Here is a 21674-nt window from a genome sequence, read left to right as displayed (position 1 = left end):
CTGTATATGTGTAAAAGAAACTGCTTGACTTTTCAAAGTGATCTGTTTACCGAGCGTGTGGGGCAGAGTAACCGAACAAGAGATCACTAGATAAGACTGGCTGGTGGAAAGCCAGAGTGGGGGCAGGCGTGTGGAAACAGTACCCATGGGGACCTGGAAACCCTGAGGGGATGGTCCCTGGGAGAGTGCCCGGTGTGCCAAGGGACGCCAAAGGGAGAAAAGAGTAGCACTGAATGTTCTCAGGGTGTAAGAGGGCACCAGGCTTACAGTCTCTGCTCCAGGGGCTGTAACCTAGGGTGGTCTTTTTTTTTTTTTAATGGAGATCACTTAGAGCAGCTTGCCAGAGGTAAGCCTTGGAATTTAATCTAAAAGCAAATGTTTGTGGCAAAGATTGAAACAAAATTCTCTACTCTTGTCCATTTGCTGGCAAGAAGTAAGGCTTGTTTTGGCTTGATTTTCCACTTAGACTATAAAGCTATCATCTAATAAATATTTCCTGGCTTAAATTTATTGATTTCTTTAGCCTCACAGTTATATATCATGCATGTGTATACATATACGTGTGTATGTATATGTAAACATATTTTCTATACAAAAGAAAAATAGAACACAAGTGTTGGATTCACATAACATAAACCTAAATATCTTACATCTCTGCACCCAGATTAAAATTTAAATGCAAAATATGGAATGCCAAATGACATACGTTTTCCTTTGCTCCAAATAGAAGATTATTCTCTTTCTTCTTCAAGAAATCCTCTGCCATGTTCTCTGCCTATTAAAATTGTACTCATCCTTTACGGCATTGCTGTAAAACCATTTCTTCCATGAACTTCTCCTTTTTCTCCCCATCAGTAATTATTTTCTTCTCTGAACGATGTCTGATGCAACATGCCTTTCTTTCTGCCATGTATTTTAAGTTACAGTCTCTTATTCTCCTATAGTAGAATAGGCTTCTTGAAGCTGGACGAATAATTTATTGTTCTTTCAATAACTTTCACTTATTGGCTCCACATTTATTTATTGAGAGCCTCATCAGCACCTTGCATTCTATCATGTACGTAGAGTTGCGAGAAATGTGTTTGGATTGACTTGAACTCAAATGTGCATACAGTACAAGAAGATTGGACCAAAATGTCTTCACTTCTGTGCTCAAAGACTTGTTTTTGGATCTTTAACTGCTTAAGGAACAAGCAGACTACCCTGAAAAGACTGGACTGGCCCTGTCCTATAACACACACCGTGAGAGCAGTCAAGTGCTGATGAAAGATGCTTTGAGCTATGCGCTTTAATTGCTCAAGTGCCAGTGTTGCTCAAAATAAATACATAAATAACCAACCACTTTCATATCAGATCGCAATAGATAAGGAGTAACTTTCTGTGTGCCAAGTTCATGTGTCTCTTGTACGGAGGACATTCAATAAAGAAAGTATTAACCTATTATTTTGGAGAACCTATGGATTTATAGTGAACTGCCAAAATGCTTTTTCAGTGAAGGGAAAGGAACAGCCATGGCACGGTGAGTTAGAGATGTCCAAGTCAGAAACAGACTTTTATAGCGAGCCTTAAAGTGGTCGGGATAGGGGCAGCTCACAAGAGTGGCAAGATCGGGGTGGGCACTCAGGAGTTAAAGGAAATGCATGCCCAGTTGCCCAAGTAAATGTTCCTATAAAATGGGCAGACCATCTTGATCCTTTTCAAGAAATTGAAGAAAGCAGAACTCTCAAGCTCTGTCACCACAGTGGGGGAACGCACGCTGCCAGAATATTCCAAGGGTATCGTTACCTTTCCAAGTCTACTCAGCAAGCTTGAGGAGTATCACTGTTGGAGAAGATTTGGGTTTTGTTTTTGTATTAATGCAAGCACAAGAAGAGGACAATTTTCTATGCAAGTTCTCTTGCCCAGGGTGGGAGTGGGGGTGGGGAAGGGGAATTGGGAAATGAAAATATGACTTTGGAAAAATATATTGGTCAATGTTATTTTTTTCTCCTTCACATTAAACTGAGTAGCCACATCTGGAAAAAATATTATTTTCTGCTCATTAAATTTTGCTGAACTTGGCTAAGGGTTACAATAGGTTGAAAATACCGACTTCGTTTCCTCCTAACGCAAGCAATCCCTTCTCTAACTGGACCGTGGACAATCTAGCTAATCAGAATTTTTTAACTAAGAAAATAATTACAGAGTTAACAAATATTACTCTATCAGTGAAGGAAAATTGAATTTAATTCATTCATCAATTTTAACCTCAGCGAATGGAAAAACGATCTTCCCATGAAAGGTCACTCCTGAAGACAGGGTCTTTCACTATTTTGTTCTCATAATTGACTCTATGTACACACTGATTATATAATATTCTATTTCCATGTGTTGAGATAAAGCCCAAAATCTCTGTTAATCTGAAAACAAACAAAGAAACAAACAAATCACAGTACACCAACCGCTGGATTCAGCCAAAGCTAGGAAAGCATGGCGCATGTGCGCTAAATTGTCCTCTAGATGGCGTTCCAAGGCAAAATTTCCCAGCCAGTTGCCGGGAAAGGAAGGAGGAAAAAAAAAAAAAAAAAAAACCTTCGTTTAAAGAGCTTCTTTTCTTCTAGGACCAGAGATACTGACGCACACTCCCCCACACTCTTTTCTTACAGACACCAACAATGCCAGTCTGTACAGAAAGGGCCCCTCCTATCAGAAGAAACCTGTACTGTGACTGCATTCGTGCTCTCCGAGCTGTTAGTGTGAATAAGGCACTCTCTGCGTGTCTCTGGATGTGTCCTTTTTAAGCCCATTGTCTCTGGCTGTGCATAGCTGTGCGTCATTGTTAAGCAAATTATGAAACTGTGTACAACAGGACGAGCGAATTATGAATACACACACCAGCTTCCTAACCTTTAAACCCTAAAATCATTTCAAACACAGAAAATAACCTTATTGACTTGGAATTAATTATTTTCTGCAAAAGCATTCAACCTAATGTCTGAGTAACAGAGTGGTTTTGTTCATTTAGAAATTTGAAAAAGAAAGAAAGAAACAACTGCTCTGTAGGATAGGAAATGTTCTTTAAAATGGTGGAAATGTAGTTCACCAGGAACCCTGTTCATGACATTTATTCCATGCCTTCAGCCTGAAATTCCAGATTTTATAAATGAAAGCTTCAACATCATTCTTTGCTTCTAAAGAGGTAGTTAGGTAGCTAACATTTGCCAAATATGTTTAATTCCTCAGCTAAACAAGAGTATATAGTGCAAGTTACTATTTTTGGTGAAAACAAAGGAAAAAAAAAACCCCTGCAGAACAAGACTAATTATACAAATGCTCTTCATGTATGGGTGCTTAGAGAATAAACATTCCATCAAGCACACACATAATGGAAGGTGATAAACACATGTCTTCTACTCACAATGTAGACCAGATAAAGGCAACAACCGTGCTTTTGTCTGTGTCCCTAGAATGAAAGGCATGTGCCGGTGCCAAGGCTGCGGAGACATTTTTTGGTTTTGTGGATGATGTATGAGCACTGACAGATTTCCCAGGGGGGAGACGGTGTCCTCAAGAGTCAGTATTCTTTACTATCCCATAAATGGACTCATTAGCACTTTGGGTCGTGCCCTGCATCCTGTAGGGCTCAATAAAGATTCATGGAAAAAAAGTGGATTTAGTTTAAGGTTATATTATTCAAGGAACCATGTTGCTCAGTGTCCAGTTTTTTTTAAACTATAAAATGATAAACAACTGTCGCTGCTAGAAATCTTGTTCTTCATATCACACAAAGGTTCAGCTAGGGTTCATATGGAACATTATGATCTTGCAGAATTCACTGAATATGAAAAGAGAAGTGCACATGATCACATTAAAATTTATGGCGGTGCCGGCCGCGTGGCACTGGCAGGGAATTGCCATTAAACACCACTAATAACCGAGCATCACAGCACACACACTGACACCCCCTGACACTCACTGGGGGCTTCGCAAACCTTGAATGTGGAGGGAGCATGTTCAGTTCATATTTGTGTTGTCGACAAGCTTATTTTCACAGATAAGCCAAGCCGTTTTACTGACAATTCAAACTAGAGAGCGGAAGGGACGTTTAGAGAGAAAAATCCGCCCTATTTCCAGCTGGAGGACAACGCACTGTCTCCAGTCTGCCGTTTTCAGGCAAGTGTGTGATTTCCGCGGCAGCGGATTCCTTCTGAGAGATCTCAGGAGCAGGACGGGAGCTCCTCCCCCGCCCGACCCCAGGAACAGAACCAGCTGAATTATTTTCATCAATAACCAGAACCTTGATTTCACCAGACATATAATTTCTTCATAGATTGTAACATTGGAAGGTACAAAGAGAGCTAAATGATTTGTTCGATAACTGACTGTAATAAAGTAACAAACAGTAATCATATCTGTAATCATCAAACATCATTTTTCATTGCATTTCCTTACCAATGTAAGTGGTAACTAGTTATATTTACTTTTAAGTAAATGGCAGCATTATCATAACAACACAAGAAAATCTGTACATTAGAAAAACTAATTCTTTAATATTCATGTAGGAAAGATTGATTTCTTGTATAACTTCAAAAATGGCAAATTTTCAGCTTAGGAGAGAAGTGATTTTTAATGCTTTTGCATAACAGCAGCACAGGGCACTATAAATTAACTATGGAGCTAATAAATTTGAATACAGTGTTTAAATTATATTTAAGACTCTTGCCTTTTAATCTTTTAAGAAGGTTTCTATTTTTATTCTCTCTGGCCACCTCTCAGAGCCCCAATTAGGCACTCCAGGCTTCTAGCTGACATTCCTTTATCCACATTTATTTTATAAAAAGAAAAAGGCAAAGCCGCACATAATTAAGAACCGACATACAACTGGGCGGAAGGATAATCCAATCCATTTCCCCACACAGGAGAAGTAGCCCCCATAACTCACTTTATGCGCTGCCATTTGTGAGTTATGGGTCATTCCCTTTCTAGTGAAAATAAATTCTCCCGCACCATCAGCCAGAGCCGAGTATTTTCTTAGGACACGTAAATTGTAAAACTGTATGAGCATCATGGTGTCTAGCATTTCGGGAGAGTCTCAGCTCCTGTTCACAGACGCAGGCTTGTAAGGAAACGTGTGTGGTTTCCGGACTGGGGCTGCCTAGTTACAGTATAGGATTTTTGATTAAAGTGAATTTATTCCTGAGATTTTTATGGTGTTGGTAAACTGCTTAATCTGTCGCTTTGTGTTTTATGACACCAGCCGAGTGCGGCCAGGTCCAGGAGACCTGGCCGCAGAGCCATGGTCGTTCGTTCCTCACAGCCTCCATTTTCCACGGTGTATGACTTAGGGTGGCACACTCTTGGGGCTCACAGCTGGCACCTCGGGGTGTCAAGCTGGGTGCTTTAGAAGGTTTTCATTTCTCATGAGTCTCGTGATTGATTGTGGCTGAAGGATGGCTGGAAAAAATTTGGGTAGGTTTTGAAGAGGCCTTATATTCTTGAAATTCTTCCACCTGGCCTCTCGTGGTGGAAGGGCTGTCTCTCTGCAGGGTTAATGTTGACCAGGCGACCGTTTCATTTTCGGTACTCAGCAAGCACATGTCATGCCATACACACACATGCCATATATACATGTACATACATATATACACACATTCAACAAATATGCCATGTGTATCAATATATATTCAATTCTCTAGTAATTTATCATAAAATATAAACTGTATTTCTAAAGATGAACAAAACATGCCTTCTTTGTCCTCAGAAAAAATCATAAAGCACATATAGTCTTAGTCCTTAGAATCTAATATGCATTTTTTTGTTTCTTTTGGAAATACAGTTGGTATGCTGCATGCATAGAGCTGTGTTCGTTGTATTGTCTAAATTGAAGAAGAAACCTTGTGTTTCACATCTTGTTATGATATTCACCCTGAAATTTTAAAATATCATCTGCATAACTTTGTACACATTTTGTGAAAAAAATGAGACAATAGGTATATTGAAAGTTTTTTCTGACCACATCAGGACTTCTTGGGAAAGAAATAAAGTGCATTGACCAGTGCCAGAGGTTTGCTTTGAAACATCTAGCAAACAAAGCAATGGATGTGAAAGTACGAAACGAGACTGGCAAGACATGGATCCCTGCTGAAGTCAGGTCATGAGTATGTGGAGGTTCATTATAGTGTCCTGTGTCGTGTATGCTTTTGACTTTCCAAAACAAATAATTTTTTAGAAGAAAAAATAAAAATTAAGTCATGGAAATGTTTTAAGAATAACTAAAGAAAATGGATTAACCTCAATCCGATTTTTTTATTCACTCATCATTTATTCGACATGTGTAAGTGTCCCAGATACACCATCAAGTTTTGCTGCCTGGCGGTTCTGAGTGTTACCTGGGCAACCATTCGCAATATCATCGGAGGTGGAGAGATGAGCATGTCCAAAATATTACTTAAGTTTTTCAGTTTGATAGTAAGTGAAGCCTTAAGTGCCTTGAGCTTCTGGTTTTAAAAAGAAAGTATTTAAGTGCAGACTGTGAGGTGTTTTCAGCTCTGAGCCCGGTAAGGAAAGATCATGGGAGACTTAAATCAATATTTAATAAATGCCAAGTCCACGTCTGACGACAGAAAGACAAGCAAATTTGATCAAAAGTATCCCCCTTCCGGGGACCCAGAGACAGCACCGCTGCCTCGGAGGACAAGACGCGCAAACCCGGTGCTGGGCGGCGGCCTCTCAGCACGGGTGTGGGGACCACAAAACCGGACTGGAGCGCCTCCCTTTCAGCCCAGTGGACCCGAATGTCAGCAGACAAACCACTGTGAACACCAAGGGGGCAGGACCCTGCAATCTAGACGCCTCGGTTTGTGTGGAGGGTTTTACACTTAACAGAGGATCATGTTACCAACGCCTGTTCTTCCTTCCCTGTGCTTGCGTCACACACCCTCTCTGGTTGGCAAAGATAGAATCGTTTTTTTCAAAAGAAAATGGGTTACTGCATCCAGTAATATCAATTTACTTGCATACATTTTTGGTAAGTAACTGAAATCTGCTTCCGTCTTCAACTTGATCGAGTCCTCTGCCTAAAATCACTGCTTTGGATCCAATTGAGTAGATCGATACCCACCAGCCTGGCCCAGGGATTTAGATGTTAAGAGGTCACCATTCCATCTTCGAGCGAACAGAGCAAGCTCGCGGGACCTGCTGGGAGTGCCCGTGGAGCCCACGCCTGCGCCTCTCACCGCTGGGGGCCGGGCACAGTGGGGAGATGTGCGGCCTGGGAAGGCGGCGAATGCACGCTTCTCACAGAGCCCTCGGCCCTTGTCCGGAGGCTGAAGTTTCACAGACAGACACCTCGCGTGAAGCACCGTGATCCTGCGACGCTGCCTGCTAGAAATTAAGAAATACCAGAATTAAGTGCTTCCTTTGTAAGTGCTGTCTTTCAGCCCCAAGCACACACCACGTCCAAAGCAAGGTCATCTACAGATCGGCTGAGACATGATGACAAGGACCAGGGACATGGTGGGCAGATTCTTGCAGAGGGCACTTTCTGGAGAAACCACGCTCTTCAAAAGCCCTCAGAATGGTCTGAGCTGTTCTCTGTGCTCTTTCTACCCAGAAGAAAGAGAAAGATGAAGGGGAGAAGAAAGACGCTAAAAAAACAAACAAACAAACCTGTCTTGTTCTCTCTCAGCGTTGGCCATGACACTGCACAGCCTGGCCATCACATCCGAGGAATAACCGCCTTTGGTTTGGGATTTCCAGGACCATTAGGAATCTCCTGTGTATCACTGGACCCCCTTCCTCATAGTTTGCCACCTGTCAGATATCAGAACCAACAGGATGAAATCAAGAAATCCCTCATCATTCAGTACCTCCAACAGCCCCATTCAAAAAGAAATGTGAAGGTAGGATCTCTGTCATCGCTTTCTCGGATTCCCCCAGGCCATAGACACGTGCACCACAAAGGGAGTAGCCCATGATGCACCTTCGCAGAACGAAACTCGCGCAGCTAGCCACTTTCACCATTACTTGTGTTCCACAACCTGGAACCATGTTGTGACGGTGTCTCCCTAGAAAAGGGTGCTCCCTGGCACTGTTCTGGTTGGCTTGAAGTGTGACGGACTGTGTGCGCCACAAGGGCTGGATGTGTCACAGGCCTGGATGTGCCCGTGTTCCTTGGCGCTCCGTTCTGAGTGTCTGAATGGGGTAGATGCGTAATAAATATTTGCTCAATGAGTAGATGAATATCAATGAGTAGTGATATTTTTCAGGATATCACTATTTTATTCCAAGCAAGGGTAGTTTGATGGAATGAGTTTATTCTTTAAATCCTCACCTGAGGATATGTTTATTGATTGTTAGAGAGAGAGGAATGGGAGTGGGAAGGGAGAAACATTGATCTGTTTGCCTCCCACATGTGCTCAGCCAGGGATCCAGCCTGCAACCTGGACATGTGCCCTGCCTGGGAATTGAACCTGCAGACCTTTGGGTATGTGACTGTGCTCCAACTAACTAGCCACCCAGCCAGGGCAAATATTGGTTTACTCTTTAAACAGAATTTACGCACTCAATATACATTATAATGAATAAATGCTCCTTATGGGAATTTGGACACAAAGGAAAAAATTGTAAGTCCCCTGCATCCCCACTGCTAGTGACGTTTTGATGTATATCTTGACAGTCTTTTTCATGCATATACTGAGACACTTGAAAGTTGGGATGTTACATATGAATCACTATATCTGTCTTTTCTCTGTGACATCTTGATGCACCAGAGGCATTTTTAGGCTCAAAGCATCTAATGGCTCTGCAATATCAGCCTCTCACTATTCAAGAATAACATCCTTTTATAAAAAATTATTTTATTGTTCAAGTACAGTTGTCTGTACTTTCTCCCCCACCCCCACACCCTCCAAACCCACCTCCCTCCCCTGCTTCCACCCTCCCCCTTGGTTTTCTCCATGTGTCCTTTATAGTAGTTTCTGAAAACCCTTCTCCATCTGTCCCCTCCCCCCTCCCCTCTGGATATTGTTAGATTGTTCTTAATTTCAATGACTCTGGTTATATTTTGTTTGCTTTTTTCTTTTGTTGATTATGTTCCAGTTAAAGGTGAAATCATATGGTATTTGTCCCTCACTGCTTGGCTTAAGAATGACATCCTTCATGGAATAAGCTCGCACCAGGTGATTCTCGAAAGCCCTGTTATCTAACAATCTATCATCACAAGAGTATTTAAAAGCTGCACAAGTGCACCGACACCTCACCTTAGCAGCTGAATAACGCGGTGTGTGGAAACCCAGAACCAGGAGCCGGGCTGTGTGGGCTCTGAGCCCACCTCTTTTGCATTCCAGCAGTGTCCTCTAGTGCTCCCTCGCCTCGTGTGCAGAATGGGGAAGATAAGGACAGTATTGCCCTGAGGGTTCTTATAAGGATCAAATGAGTTGACGTTTTTGAGTATTTAGAACAGTGCCCAGCATATACTAAGTGCTATAGAAATGTTAACTATTATCAGTATGATCCCTAGTCTCTCTTTTCAGATGTAACAATTGCTTGGTACATAATAAGCACCGAATAACATTTTTGTTAAGTAAACAAAACAAAGCTGCTTATAGCACCATCTAGTGGTGACATTGTGGCTGTTGGTTTTTACACCTATTTAAGGATTCTACAGGGGCTCAAAGCAATGGCCATTTTTCTCTGGCCACGATATTCTTCCGTTCACGAGTATCATACAGGATCAGCTTTGAAATAGGAGTGTTTCTTAGCTGGTTCAAGTTTTATGTTGACTAGATAATAGGAAATTATTGGGTAGTCTAGGGGACCCTATGAAGCAACCTTACTGTTTGAGTCCTTGGTGTTCCAGTGATTATATGCTACAGTGAAAGTCTACAGGGGCAGGAGTACCCCAGCAGGTGTTTTAGGCCAACAAAGGGCTGATGGAGGCCTTCTCAAAGGAGACTCATGGGCTTCCCTGGAGACCGGGACATGGGAATTAGGTCTACATGCCCTGACAGTCAGTTTATCTAAATATACTACATTCACTGATGTACATGTCTGATAGTGGACAGTGAAGGAATACAGTTGAGCAGGTAGATTATAATAAATAATTATTGGATCAGGAGCAGAAAAAAATAATTTTATTGAAAAATAAAGAACAAAATAGAGTCAAGCATAGAATAAATGCATTGAAAATGCTTCCTGCTGCCACTCAGTTCTCTTTTTGCTCCCCTGTGCATTTTATTCAGTATATCTTTTAAAATTTTTAAAAAATTTTTTTCAGTTACAGTTAACAGTCCATATTACACGAGCTTCAGGTGTACCGCATAGTGGTTAGCTATTTATATGACTTACAGAGTGATCACCATACGTAGTTACCGCAATACTACTGACTACATTCCCTATGCTGTGGTTTACCTCCCCGTGACTATTTTGTAACTGTCGATTTGCACTTCTCAATCCCTTCACCTTCTCCACCCAGCCCCCCAACCCTCCTCCTGTCTGGCAGCCCTCAGTTTGTTCTCTGTAGCTCTAAGTCTGTTTCTGTTTTGTTTATTCATTTATTTTGTTGTTTAGATTCCTCTGTTCTCTTTTGCAAGCATATTGTCTTCAGCAGGCAGTTGACTTTTTCTCCTCAATGCAAGTGTAGGTCGGAATGGATAGGACTGGACAGAAGATGGGGGGAAGGGGAGGAGCAAATGGACACAGTGGCAGGTGGACGCCCCTCAGGCCTGACGACGCTCAGAAACTGCTTACCAGGCAGCCCTAAGTCACAGGCAAGAGACAGGTGCCGCTTCAGTGATGAGGTATCACAGTCCAGAGAGGTGAATCTGTCTGCGTGTTGGGGTGGGGGGCATACTTCAGGGTTTCTTTATTCTGAGGGCTCATCACGTTATATGATGGGTGATAGCTGATAGCTTAAAAATAACTAAGGATTTTGATCTTGAGTGTATTAGATGGCATTCAATTGTAACTTTTCATAAATCTCTAGTCACATTATGTTAGTTTAACATTATCCCATCCCTATTCTTACCGTTTTAATTCATCAGCTAGTTCTAGTCAATAGCACTTCCACAGGCAAAACCTTTGTAAATTTCTGTGCTGTTTAATTGTTGTTTACGGCACCGATTTCCATAGCATCATGAATAATTGTTTTATGCCTGATAGACTGTCAGGATTTACTGAGCATTAGCAAGATCCCAACCCAGCTAAACTGACTTACAGTTTCAAAATGACAGAGAGGACAGACATAGACATTTATATCCCCTCTGCCTTTCAAAATCACTCCCAAATACCAAGAGAACAAGGAAGAGAGAAATTCTACCTTTTGTGGTACCATAATAGATGACGGCAGAAAGTGGAGGGAGGATGGTTCATAGCTTAGCAGAGAAGAGGAAGGGCTGCCCCAGTGCCTTTCAGGTCAGTGGGCACAGGAAGCGGGCCCATGAGGAACAGTGTCCCCCAGAAGCTGCCAGAGCTCAGGGACTGCAGGCATCAGATCCCACAGAAATGGGGCGAGGGGGCGAGGGGGCGAGAGGGCAACGGCAACTCTGAGTCCCCAAGGCCCCGTCCCCTTTCCACGTCCTCAGGGCTACTCTCGCCCTCACCTGTTCAGGAAGCCAGAGTGTTTGCCGGGGGAACTGAACCCCAACAAAATAAGAGAATTAAGTGAAAGTCTATATCCTCAAAGGTGAGAAGCTGCGTTTTGTTTTCTCAGAACGCCAACAGCTGTGTTCGTGCCATTTCCAAACAAGAGACTGGCAAGTCCAGCAGAAGCAAATTCAGACCCTGACACACGGGGGATTCTCGCAGAAGACCGGCCGTGCCTCTGCTTGCCCTGCGGTGAGGGCCCAGCCGCGGCAGACACCAGGCTCACGCACGGCGGCCTGGGGAGCACTGGGACGCTTCGCTCCTGCGAGTGAACTACCAGGCACCCGAGCAACGCAGAGAGACAGGTCTCAGAGGAAACAGGCAATCAGGGAGCAGAAGCAATTTCAGAGGAATTATAATTAATGTCCTCAAGAAACACGAGACGATAATGCAGCCATGAGAGAAGAAAAGCATCCTATTAGAAAAGGAGCCGCAGACAAGGAAATGCTTATAAGTGAAAAGTATTATTGCTCCTAGGAAGTAAGAGAGAAAAAGTCAATATGGGCAATGGAACTGAAAGAGGAAACAAGGAAATCAATGCAAGAAGTCCAAGTTCACCCAGTGGGAGCTGCAGTCAAATAGGACAGAAAATATGGTGAAGAGAAAATTATTCGGAAAAGTATAAACAAGAATGTTGTACTGAAGAAAAAGCTGATCGAGCAAAATGGGGGAAAAGCCCCAAACCAAAACAAACCTTGTGAAATTGCCGAACCCCGGAAACAGAGAATCCCAAAAGAGGGAAGATCAAGTAACACTCAAAGTATCGGCGAGAAGAATGACATAGTTCTCTAACTTCCGAACTAAGAAAGCAATGGGGCAGACCTTCAAAATGCTCAGTGAGAATGCTGCAATGAAAATTGTTAGGCAAGCTAACCAATTGTGTAGAAGAATAGATGAAAGACATTATTAATCATGCAATTGTCAAAAAAAGTAACTCCCCTAGTGTTAAAAAGCGACACCCTTTCCTATGAAGCTTCTGGTGGATGTGTTCCACAAACTGAGTAAAGGAGGAGAGAGGTTCGGGGCATGGAGATGGGAGGTGGGCCCTGGGGGGCAAAGCTGGCAGCAGACAGAATCCAGACCAAAGGGAAGAGCCAGGCGAAGGCAGGGAGTCCCTGGAGCAGCGAGGGATCTAACAAATGTTTGCTGTGACTCTTTGCAGAGCAATGTGGGATGTGAGAAGACTTAGATGTGCAACCAGATCTTAACTCCAGGAAATGAAAACATTTACATAAGACACAATTACCAGATACTAGGTAGCTTTGCAGTGACTGTTTACAGAGTGTGTGAGACCCTGGGCACACAGCATCTCCGGCCCTGTTTCCTCACCTGTACCTGGGGATAACAGAGTTCCCGCCCCACAGGTCTGTTAGGAGAATAAACAGCTGCAAAGCCCATAGGAACTATGTCAGGCACACAGGAAGGACTATATAAGTACTTGATGAATAACTACGTGTTAATAAGATAAGGATCTGTATAGAAATGTGGTGTAAAATACCTAGCAAATTAGATAAAGAAGAAAATGGAAAGTGGTTGCCTTTGGGAATCAAGGAGAAGGATGAAGAACAACTGTTTTTGGTTCTAAGTCTCTTAAAAACAATTTGAATTCTTAGAAACTATTGCAGGTAGTACTTCAAGTAAAATAAAATTAACTTAAAACCAACAGCCAGCTGCAAAATTTAATGAAAGTGCACCCAGCTTTGACATGGGCTGGTTCATCCCGCCCCAAACAACCTATTCATGTTCCCATTCACTGTGTGAATTAAATCACACGTCTTTCCAAATGTAGCAGTGGACCCAATTTAAATTTTAAAATTTTTGTTCCACACAGGAACTTATCATTTAGTTACTTCTGCAATAAAAACACAATTAATTAAAAAACCAACTTTGCATGCTGTAAGAGAAGTGCCTTATGGCTGCTAGCCCGTGCCCCTGAGTCTGGGGAGACAACGTGAAAAGGGGCAGCAGCTCAACCCCACCCGGCCGCTCCTCCTGCCTCTGGTAGAGGTTTCAGTGGAAGTAACCCACTGGGAGGCCTCAGATAGACTTGCTTTCCAGAGGTTTGCTTGCTCTTTGGAGCTAATGAAGAGACAGCAGGGGCGGAAGAGCCACTGCTGCTCTGGGTCACACAGTGACCTCACATGGCCCTGAAAGAAGCCACACCACAGCTGTGCACTGCGCAGGCGAGGGGACGGAGGGCGACAGAACAAGGAATTCCAATGACGCTCCACCTGACCCTCAGTCTGGGTCACCAAATCCTCTGCCAAATTCCAGTTTGTGAGACATGCACTGCTTTACTGTCTCTAAGAAGTGAGTTGGTTCTTCAAGCTCACTTCTAGAATATTGCCAGGTAACAGTTTCAGCACTTCTCACTCACTTCTTTTACTATTCAGGGGGCCCTGGCCGGGCTGCTCAGCTGGTTGGAGCGTCATCCCATCCACCAAAACATTGCGGGTTCGATTCCCAGTATGCAAAGCAACCAACAGGTGTCTCTATGTCACATCGATGTTTCTCTCTCTCTCTCCCACTTCCTCTCTCCAAAATCAATAAACATATCCTTGGGTGAGGATTGAAAATATATGTTAAGGGGGTTAACAGGTGTTTTTTGGCAGGCTTTCGTCTGAGCGGTATCTGGTGGATGTCACATTCAGGTCTAAGTTCTCAGCCCCCTTCCCTGCCATGACACATGGGTCGTTGACACACAGTCACGGAGCATGTTTTGCTCCGGGCCTTCGTCACACTGTCACTGTGTCCGGGGAGTGCAGCCTCTTCTCTAAAAAGGGAATGAAATAGTCTGGATGCTGTTCTGGTGGCCCAGCGTGGCTCCCTGTGACCCAGAGACAGCTCATCACCACGGGGACCTTAGTCTGTGCAAGTGACCGCCCGACTCACCGTCATCTGAGGGGGTGGCAGTTAATCATTCCCTTAAATGATGTGGGCATGGAAACAGAACAGAGGATGGCTCAGCAGACAAACCGTATCCATCCCCCGTGCCCCGAGCGCTGACTGCTGCCCTTTCCTCTCCTTCCCAGACCGCCGGGTTTCAAGAGATTCTGACCGAGGTGGAAATCTTAGCGGTGATTGTGGGATGCCTGTGTCATGACCTCGACCACAGGGGAACGAACAATGCCTTCCAAGCTAAGTAAGTGTCCTAAGTGTTGTTATTTTAATGCATTTGCCTTCCCCTCCAGAGCAAAGGTGACCGATACTAAAGAGTAAAGCATTAATTTCTGGCGTCCGAGGCCAAGGCCACGCAGGCTTGGGCTCGCGTGTCATGGGGCCCATCCATCTTTATAATTCCCTGTTCTTCTTTTAATTGCAGATTTGCCCTTCCGGTCATGCTTGTTGATTTGGTCTGTCTCTGTTGACCTCAGTTGGATAACAAAGCACAGATTTTAAAGTACCTGGGTTTTTCTTTCCTCCCTGCATATTGGCTCTCATGGCATTTTAAAGCTTTTTGGACTCGGTACTCTAAAATCTGGTTTTGAGACCATTAAAAGAAAATCGGACTGAGGAAAATTTAAATTTTATGAAGCAAAATATTTCTTCCTTCCCTGATAGATTCCCTTCCAGGTTCTTTTGGTGCTGGATGTCAGGTAAAGCGCAGTGAAGAAAAGCACCACGCTGGAACATGGCCTGTGCTCCTCAGCAGCAAGGGAGCGACAGGGAAGGAACCGTACGGAGACTGGGGGTGTGTGGGCATGCGCACAGGCAGAGCAATCGGTCCCTCGGCAAGACGGACTGGTGGAGAGAGCTGTTGCCCTGCGGCTCCCACTGCAGCCTGCGCCGTAGCGTGTGGGTGTGGAGCTCCTGAGGTTTACAGTGAGGGCCCAGAATGTTCCTACTACCTGTCAGCAAGCAAAGTGGTGTGGGTTCAGAGGCTGGAGAAAAGAGTTTGGGGGTGGAGGACACATTAAGGAAGGCTTCAACAGAGTGGTAAGATTAACTTTCAGATGACTGATTTCAAAGCCCCCATTTACAGGTGCAGCTCCGTAGTAGGAAACATCAACAGACCACCATTTTTTCTGTTCCCCAAAACACCTACCAATTGATGCTTTGGAGTATTGGCCACTTGCATTTGCTCCTGATCTAGCAAATGAACTTTGACAGTGTACCCTTCTTTATCCATCCTGGACCTTATAGCCCATCCCTTCCACCCTCCCCTCTCAATATCCTAAAATTTATTGACTCTCTTCAGTTTCTCTGACATCCACTCTGCAAACCCTCAGCTCCAGTTCAATCTAACAATTCAATTTTGTGCTGCTCTGCCTGGACTTACGAAGGCTTTAGTAGAAAATATCACGGTTGTGAGAGTTTGAGATTTACCAGATATATGGTCTCCCCTCTGAGCAGCACGCTCGGTGTTCCCAGATTCTGTGTCCCGGGCCAGTTCTCCCCCACTGCTCTCAGCAGCTCTATGTGGGGCACATTTTCCCCTCCTGCCCACCTCCTGCCTTCTGCCTCCCCCGCTCTACTCAGCAGATCACCTTACCTCCTCCTGCACGGAGAAAATTGAGGCCATCAATCGAGCACTCCCTCAATTTCCTCCCCTGCCACAGACAGACTTATCTGTCTGGCCCCATCCTTTCCTCCTAACCTCCTATCTCAGTGAAAAGGCTGTCCTTCCTCTTGTCTGATGCTAATCCTTCCATCCGGGCTTTGGATCTCTTTCCTCCTCCCTCCTCTGAGACCTTGCTCTATTAATCTTCCTCTCTCCCTTCCCTGTGTCTCCCTTCCCTTCTCTACTAGCCCTCAGCATCTTATTAAAATGAGCAGTTCCCCCACTTCTTGACAAAGCCCACTCTAACCCCCACTTCTCCCTCTGGCTTCTGGTCTATTTCCCTTCCTTCCTTTCCAGTCAGTCTTCTGGGAAGGCTCATTGCTGTCACTTCCCCATCGCTGCCTCCCAAGGGCCTTCTAGTTCTGCTTCACCAGGGGAACTTCCCTCAGTAAAGCCACCAATGGCCCCTTTCCCTAGAGCCGCTGGGCACTCTTATGGTCCTTCTTTCTTGACCCTTCTTCCCAGGAGACCCATTTTCTGCTCCCTCCTTCCTAGAACTCTCTCTTCCATTGTCTCCCAGACGAAGGATTTCACCACCTTCCTAGCCTTTCTTGTCGGTGTGCTTCAAGGCCTCCTCCTGCTGTCCCAGCCAGCACTCTTGATGTCCTGTCCCTCTCCTGCTCTCCACAGTCCTTCGTGCAAGGCCCGCACCCAGTGCTGATCAGCCCCAAACCAGATCTTGGGCCCATAATTCTCTGCTTCTCCCCAGATACTTATCCCAACTGCTCGAGAGGCACCTCCCATTGAAGTCTCACAGACACTTCGGTCTCAGTCTTCCCTCTGTCCTCTGTCCCTTGTTCTCTATCTCAGTGACTGGCACTGCCAGAAATCCACAAGTCACCCACATTCCTTCCTCGGCACCCTAAAGTTAACACCTCAAGCCACCACTGCTTCTTTGCGTCTCTCCTGGGTTGCTACATTGAACAGCCCAACTCTCCTCCTCCAGTCCTATTGCCTTGGCACTTCAGAATAATCTTCGAAATTCACAAAGCTCATCGGCTCACTCCCCTGCTCAACAGCCATTCACTGGCTTCCTTGGCTTTAAGGATAATGTTCAAATTCCTTAGTTTGGCCGTTTAGGGCTCTTTTCAACCAGACTCCTGCCCATCTCTGGTCCAGCACCGCTCCTTTCATCCTACCCCAACCCAGGCATCGATATTCCAGACACAGTGGGGCCACTTGCAGTGCTCAGTGGGATCTAGCTAGTTCACTTCTCTCTGCTCCCCGGTGTCGTTTCCCTGCCTGGAATGCCCTTCTCCCCCTTCTCTCCCCTGCAAGCCCACCCCCGGAGTCCTGTTCCTGCTGCACCTCCCGCTTGTCGGTTTTGTGTGCCTAGGCTGTGCTTTTTCAAAAGTGTGCATCTTACTCTGTTTTAATCGCTGATCAACAGGTGTGTCTCCCCTTCTCTTCGAGTTCTGATGATGTGAAAGAAGCACCAGGAGCATAATAAGCAGGCAACGAATGTTTGCTGAGTGACTGAATGAAGAGCGAATGTATAAATGGATGAGATCTTAACTGTTTTACTACAGTTTTTCCATAAATTTTTCTGATTTCTTAATTAAGTATAACCATTTTTTAGATTATTATAAAACCCAGTGGTTACGGTCATGGTTTGATGTTGTCTTCTCCTGCCCAGTCCCTGGGGCCTGCTCGAAGTGTAAACTGATATACTTTCATTATAGGGTCTGACGGTTCCTTGTGTTTGAGTTCCTGTATCTGCATTTTATTAATTTTTTAGGATGTCTTTCTCTCTTGGGCAATGACATCATTCTGCCTCCCTCCGGCAGCGTCTCTCCAGCCCCTACCATTTTGCCCCTTATGCATAAAGAAGAGATCAGTGTGTTAGAACTTAAAAAACAAGCATCAGCTCCTTCTGGGTTCTTTTAAGAGTCCTGTGCACACTACTTGTACTTAAATACCGATGTCCTTCTCCCCAAGAGCCTGTGTGTCACACTGAGAGAGGCAGTTCTTCTTGCTGGTTCACCTTTGAGCTCTTTGGACCAAGAATACACACCTATTCGAAACCCATTCAATCATATTTTCTCTCTCAGGAATTAGGTGTTGGATTACCATGGTACCGACTGAGTTAGTTGCTGGCATCCCAGCTGCAGACGCGGGAGCTGAGGCTGCCATTTCGGGAAACCTGTCATGACCACGTGCCAAGGGGATAAGAGCAGTGTGTGGAGAGAACATGGGAAGGTGGACATTTAGAGAGAAGCAGAGATAAGAACTTGTAAAACCCTAGAGACCTGGAGAAAAAGCAGACTTGATTCCTGGCTTCACACATCTCTGTTCTTGTTTCCAGAAGACCCAGGCGTACTTACGATAATTAGGCTCCCTCGTAGTTGCTGGTGTCGTTTAGTCTTTTGTTTTAATTTCCAGGAAGATTGTTCTGATTTATTTCTGTTCTTTGCAACCGGCAGTCCCCGAGACAGTGAGAAGAATTACAGTGCTTGTTTACTCTCTCAAGCACTCACCCACATCTCCGTTAGACGAGGTGTTTCCTCTCTGTTGGAGGGGAGAGCGGAGCCTCACACTCCAGAATGCGGCAGAGTGGCATTCGGACCTGGGCTGTCTGATTCCAAGAGCCAGTCCTGAACACGGCCTCGCACTGCTTTTCAAGACTCAGTGATATTTATTTTGGGCCTTTGACTTTTCAGTTTCTTGGCTGACTTGCCATATATATGAGCTCTGGAAAACTAAAATGCAGTTGGTACTCTGAAAACCAAGACGTGGAGCTATAAAAAAATCATAGAACTGAACTAGACCTTGGTAGTCTTCTTTTTCAACACCTTAATTTTCCAAAAATAGAAATGGAGATTCTCAAATCTCAGGTTACTTGCATAAGACTAAATAGTTTCCAAAGCTGTTAGATAGGTATTAAGTTGCTGGTACTAGAACTCAATTTTATTATTTTATTTATTTTTGCACCCTCACACTATGTGATCAGATCTGCCTGCTCTCAGTTGACCTGATGTCTTTCTTCAAGATGTTTAAGAGATGGGACATCCATCAGCCCTGCCTCTATCTTGGAACTTAGGACAGGGAGGGCCACCACCACCCAACCTCAGTTAAAATTTCCTTGGACAATGAATGCTGGTAGCAACCTTTTACAACATGGTGAAAGGTATCTTTTTATTGATTAGAATAAAATTTATTCAGTAAGTGTGCCATTGTTTAGAAAATCCCTAGGAAGAAATCTACATCTTTATTTCCTTTTATATTTCCCAAAATTGCATGTTTTCTGTGTGCAAAGTACTGGGCTAGGCATTGTGTGAGAAATAAAGAAGTACAGCAAACAGTCCCTTCCCTTAAAGTACTCACAGTCTAATTTCAACCTTTCAAGTGATTTGGAAATGGAATTTAAATGCACCAATTATTATGTAAAGCAAAGCATATGCTACCTTTTTTTCATATATAAGGCTATAAAAAACAGAAGACATTTAGCAAGGGACAAATTACTGTATAAAATGCAAAATGCCTCTATAATAAAAAGTTGTGACTTTAGTTATAGCAGAGTATGATTTATTCTCTTAGCCTTTCTGATAAGTGAACCTTTGCATTTTCATATTTTAGTCTTAATTTTTAAGTGTTGGAGTACGTGCCATGAATGATCAATAGGTAGAGAGGGCAGCGATACCACAGGGCTTTGAAATTGCTCTGTTAACGCCTCTCTCCTGCTTTCTCTGGGGAAAGCCTTTCCCACTCATCCCCCTCTCTATTACAGCTGCCCCTGATGATTAAATATCAGGACCGAGCAGCTTTGTGGGATATTCTCCTAGGAGACTTCTTCTATTCATTTCTAGCATAATCTCTTATACTCATTTCTGGGGAATGAAAACCCATCTTGTCGCTTTCGGCCAGGTCCCAGAAGTGAAATCCCGGGGCACATTAATCTGCCGTGACAGCCTAATCCCGCTCCTCGCCACCTCCCAACAGTTCTCAATTTCCTAATTACCTTTCATAGTTTTCCCTTTTAAAGTTTACTGTGAGCCGTGGCTGCACCCTTCTGTTAAGTCTCCCGTCCAAAGCTCGTGCGTATCCAGGGAAGTTACAAAAGTGTGCTCCCTCTGCACGCTTATTTTTGGTGCCTGTGCACAGCGCTGAAGGCCTGTAGGGACATACGTTCACTTTGACTTTTCTTTTTAGTAAGTTTCTCCTCAGTGTGCTGCTTGTCCTCCCTGCAAAAATAAGACAACTTTGGTGTGATGGGATGAACTGGTCACAATGAGCATCATGAATAGTTATATGTAAAATATTCCTATGCTTATGGAATTTGGAGACTCTTCTCCTCCTCTCTTCTGTCTCCACACACCCTCCATACACACATATATGAATCTATATAATATTTTCACTATTAAGGTGCGTGTGCCCCCAAACTACTTACGTGAAGCATATACTTACCACAATTAAAATGAGATATGGTGTTAAAGTCAATTTTTTCCATATGTGACAGATTTGGACTAGGCTTTTTAATATGAAAAGTGGATGTGTACCTTTATACACAGTACATTACGTGAACATACATGGCCTCTTTTAAGGATGATTTTATGGTCAACTAAGATTGTTTAATACAGCACATTGTGATTCCCTCCTGCAGAATCACGGTGCCTGTTTTCCCACGCTGGGAAATCCTGCAGTGGAGAAACCATTTAACTTTTTAAACCCAGAATTTCCCAAACATAGTTGACCATGGGACCTTTTTATATTTCTGCCCATAGTGTCATCCCAAATAACTCATATTTTGTAGAACATTTTGGATAAAGTTTATCCCAACAGATACATACTTTTTAGCCACTTACATCAAGTTTTATGACTGTGCCCTTCACCCTCGCGGTCCCGCAGGGTTCGCAGCATCTGTGTTTGGGGTGCTACGACGGCACACAGGTGAGCTCTGTTAGTGTGAGGCAGTCTCCCGCACAATCCCAGGGCACTGAGAGCTCCCCGAGGGGAGGAGCCATGTCTTACCTTTGTGCTCCACCTGCCTGCAGCCTGGCATCAGAACACTCATCAGTACCTGAATGAATGAATAGAGGGATGGATGAACGAATGAATCACAGTGTCTTCACAGCATTTTGATAGCACTGGCCTGGTTCAATCACAAAATCTACACACTTTAGTGATTAGCTCAGGATGGTGCGTGTGAACGGGTGGAGGATAATGTAAGATGGAACTGTAAAACGGAGCAAAGAGGGAATCTGAGGGTGAAGATGCTCAAACCGTAGACAGTCAGATGGCTGCATTGCACCAACACCCTGAGAGTCCTCCTGAGGGAATGCAGCAGTTTGGAAGCCGTGTGGACCTCGGGAAGAGGGGAGGTGCAGCATAGGAGGCTCCAGAGTCTTTGTCGTAAGCTGTTCCATAGTTAGAGGAGAAAATATCCTACTCATACTTAAAAAGGAAAATGCAAAGTGGTTATGATCATCTAGCTGATTTAACTTTGTGAGTTATCGTGCTGAACCAACACGATAAAGGAAGAGACAGTATTTTG

At 44.1% G+C, this 21674-nt stretch overlaps 1 protein-coding gene across 1 annotated transcript in view; it reads left to right on the top strand.

The window, feature by feature from the left end:
• The window catches only part of PDE11A (phosphodiesterase 11A), a 312626-nt gene that overhangs the window by 227832 nt on the left and 63120 nt on the right, over positions 1–21674 (top strand). Inside the window, exon 13 of the mRNA XM_037130066.2 lies at positions 14655–14764. Coding sequence (XP_036985961.2) covers positions 14655–14764 — 110 coding nt within the window. The remainder of the gene's footprint in view (positions 1–14654; positions 14765–21674) is intronic.

This window comes from Artibeus jamaicensis, unplaced genomic scaffold, assembly GCF_021234435.1.
Source record: "Artibeus jamaicensis isolate MK-2021 breed Jamaican fruit bat unplaced genomic scaffold, CSHL_Jam_final contig_391, whole genome shotgun sequence".
Lineage (NCBI taxonomy): Eukaryota > Metazoa > Chordata > Mammalia > Chiroptera > Phyllostomidae > Artibeus > Artibeus jamaicensis.
This window is presented reverse-complemented; position numbering and strand designations above follow the sequence as displayed.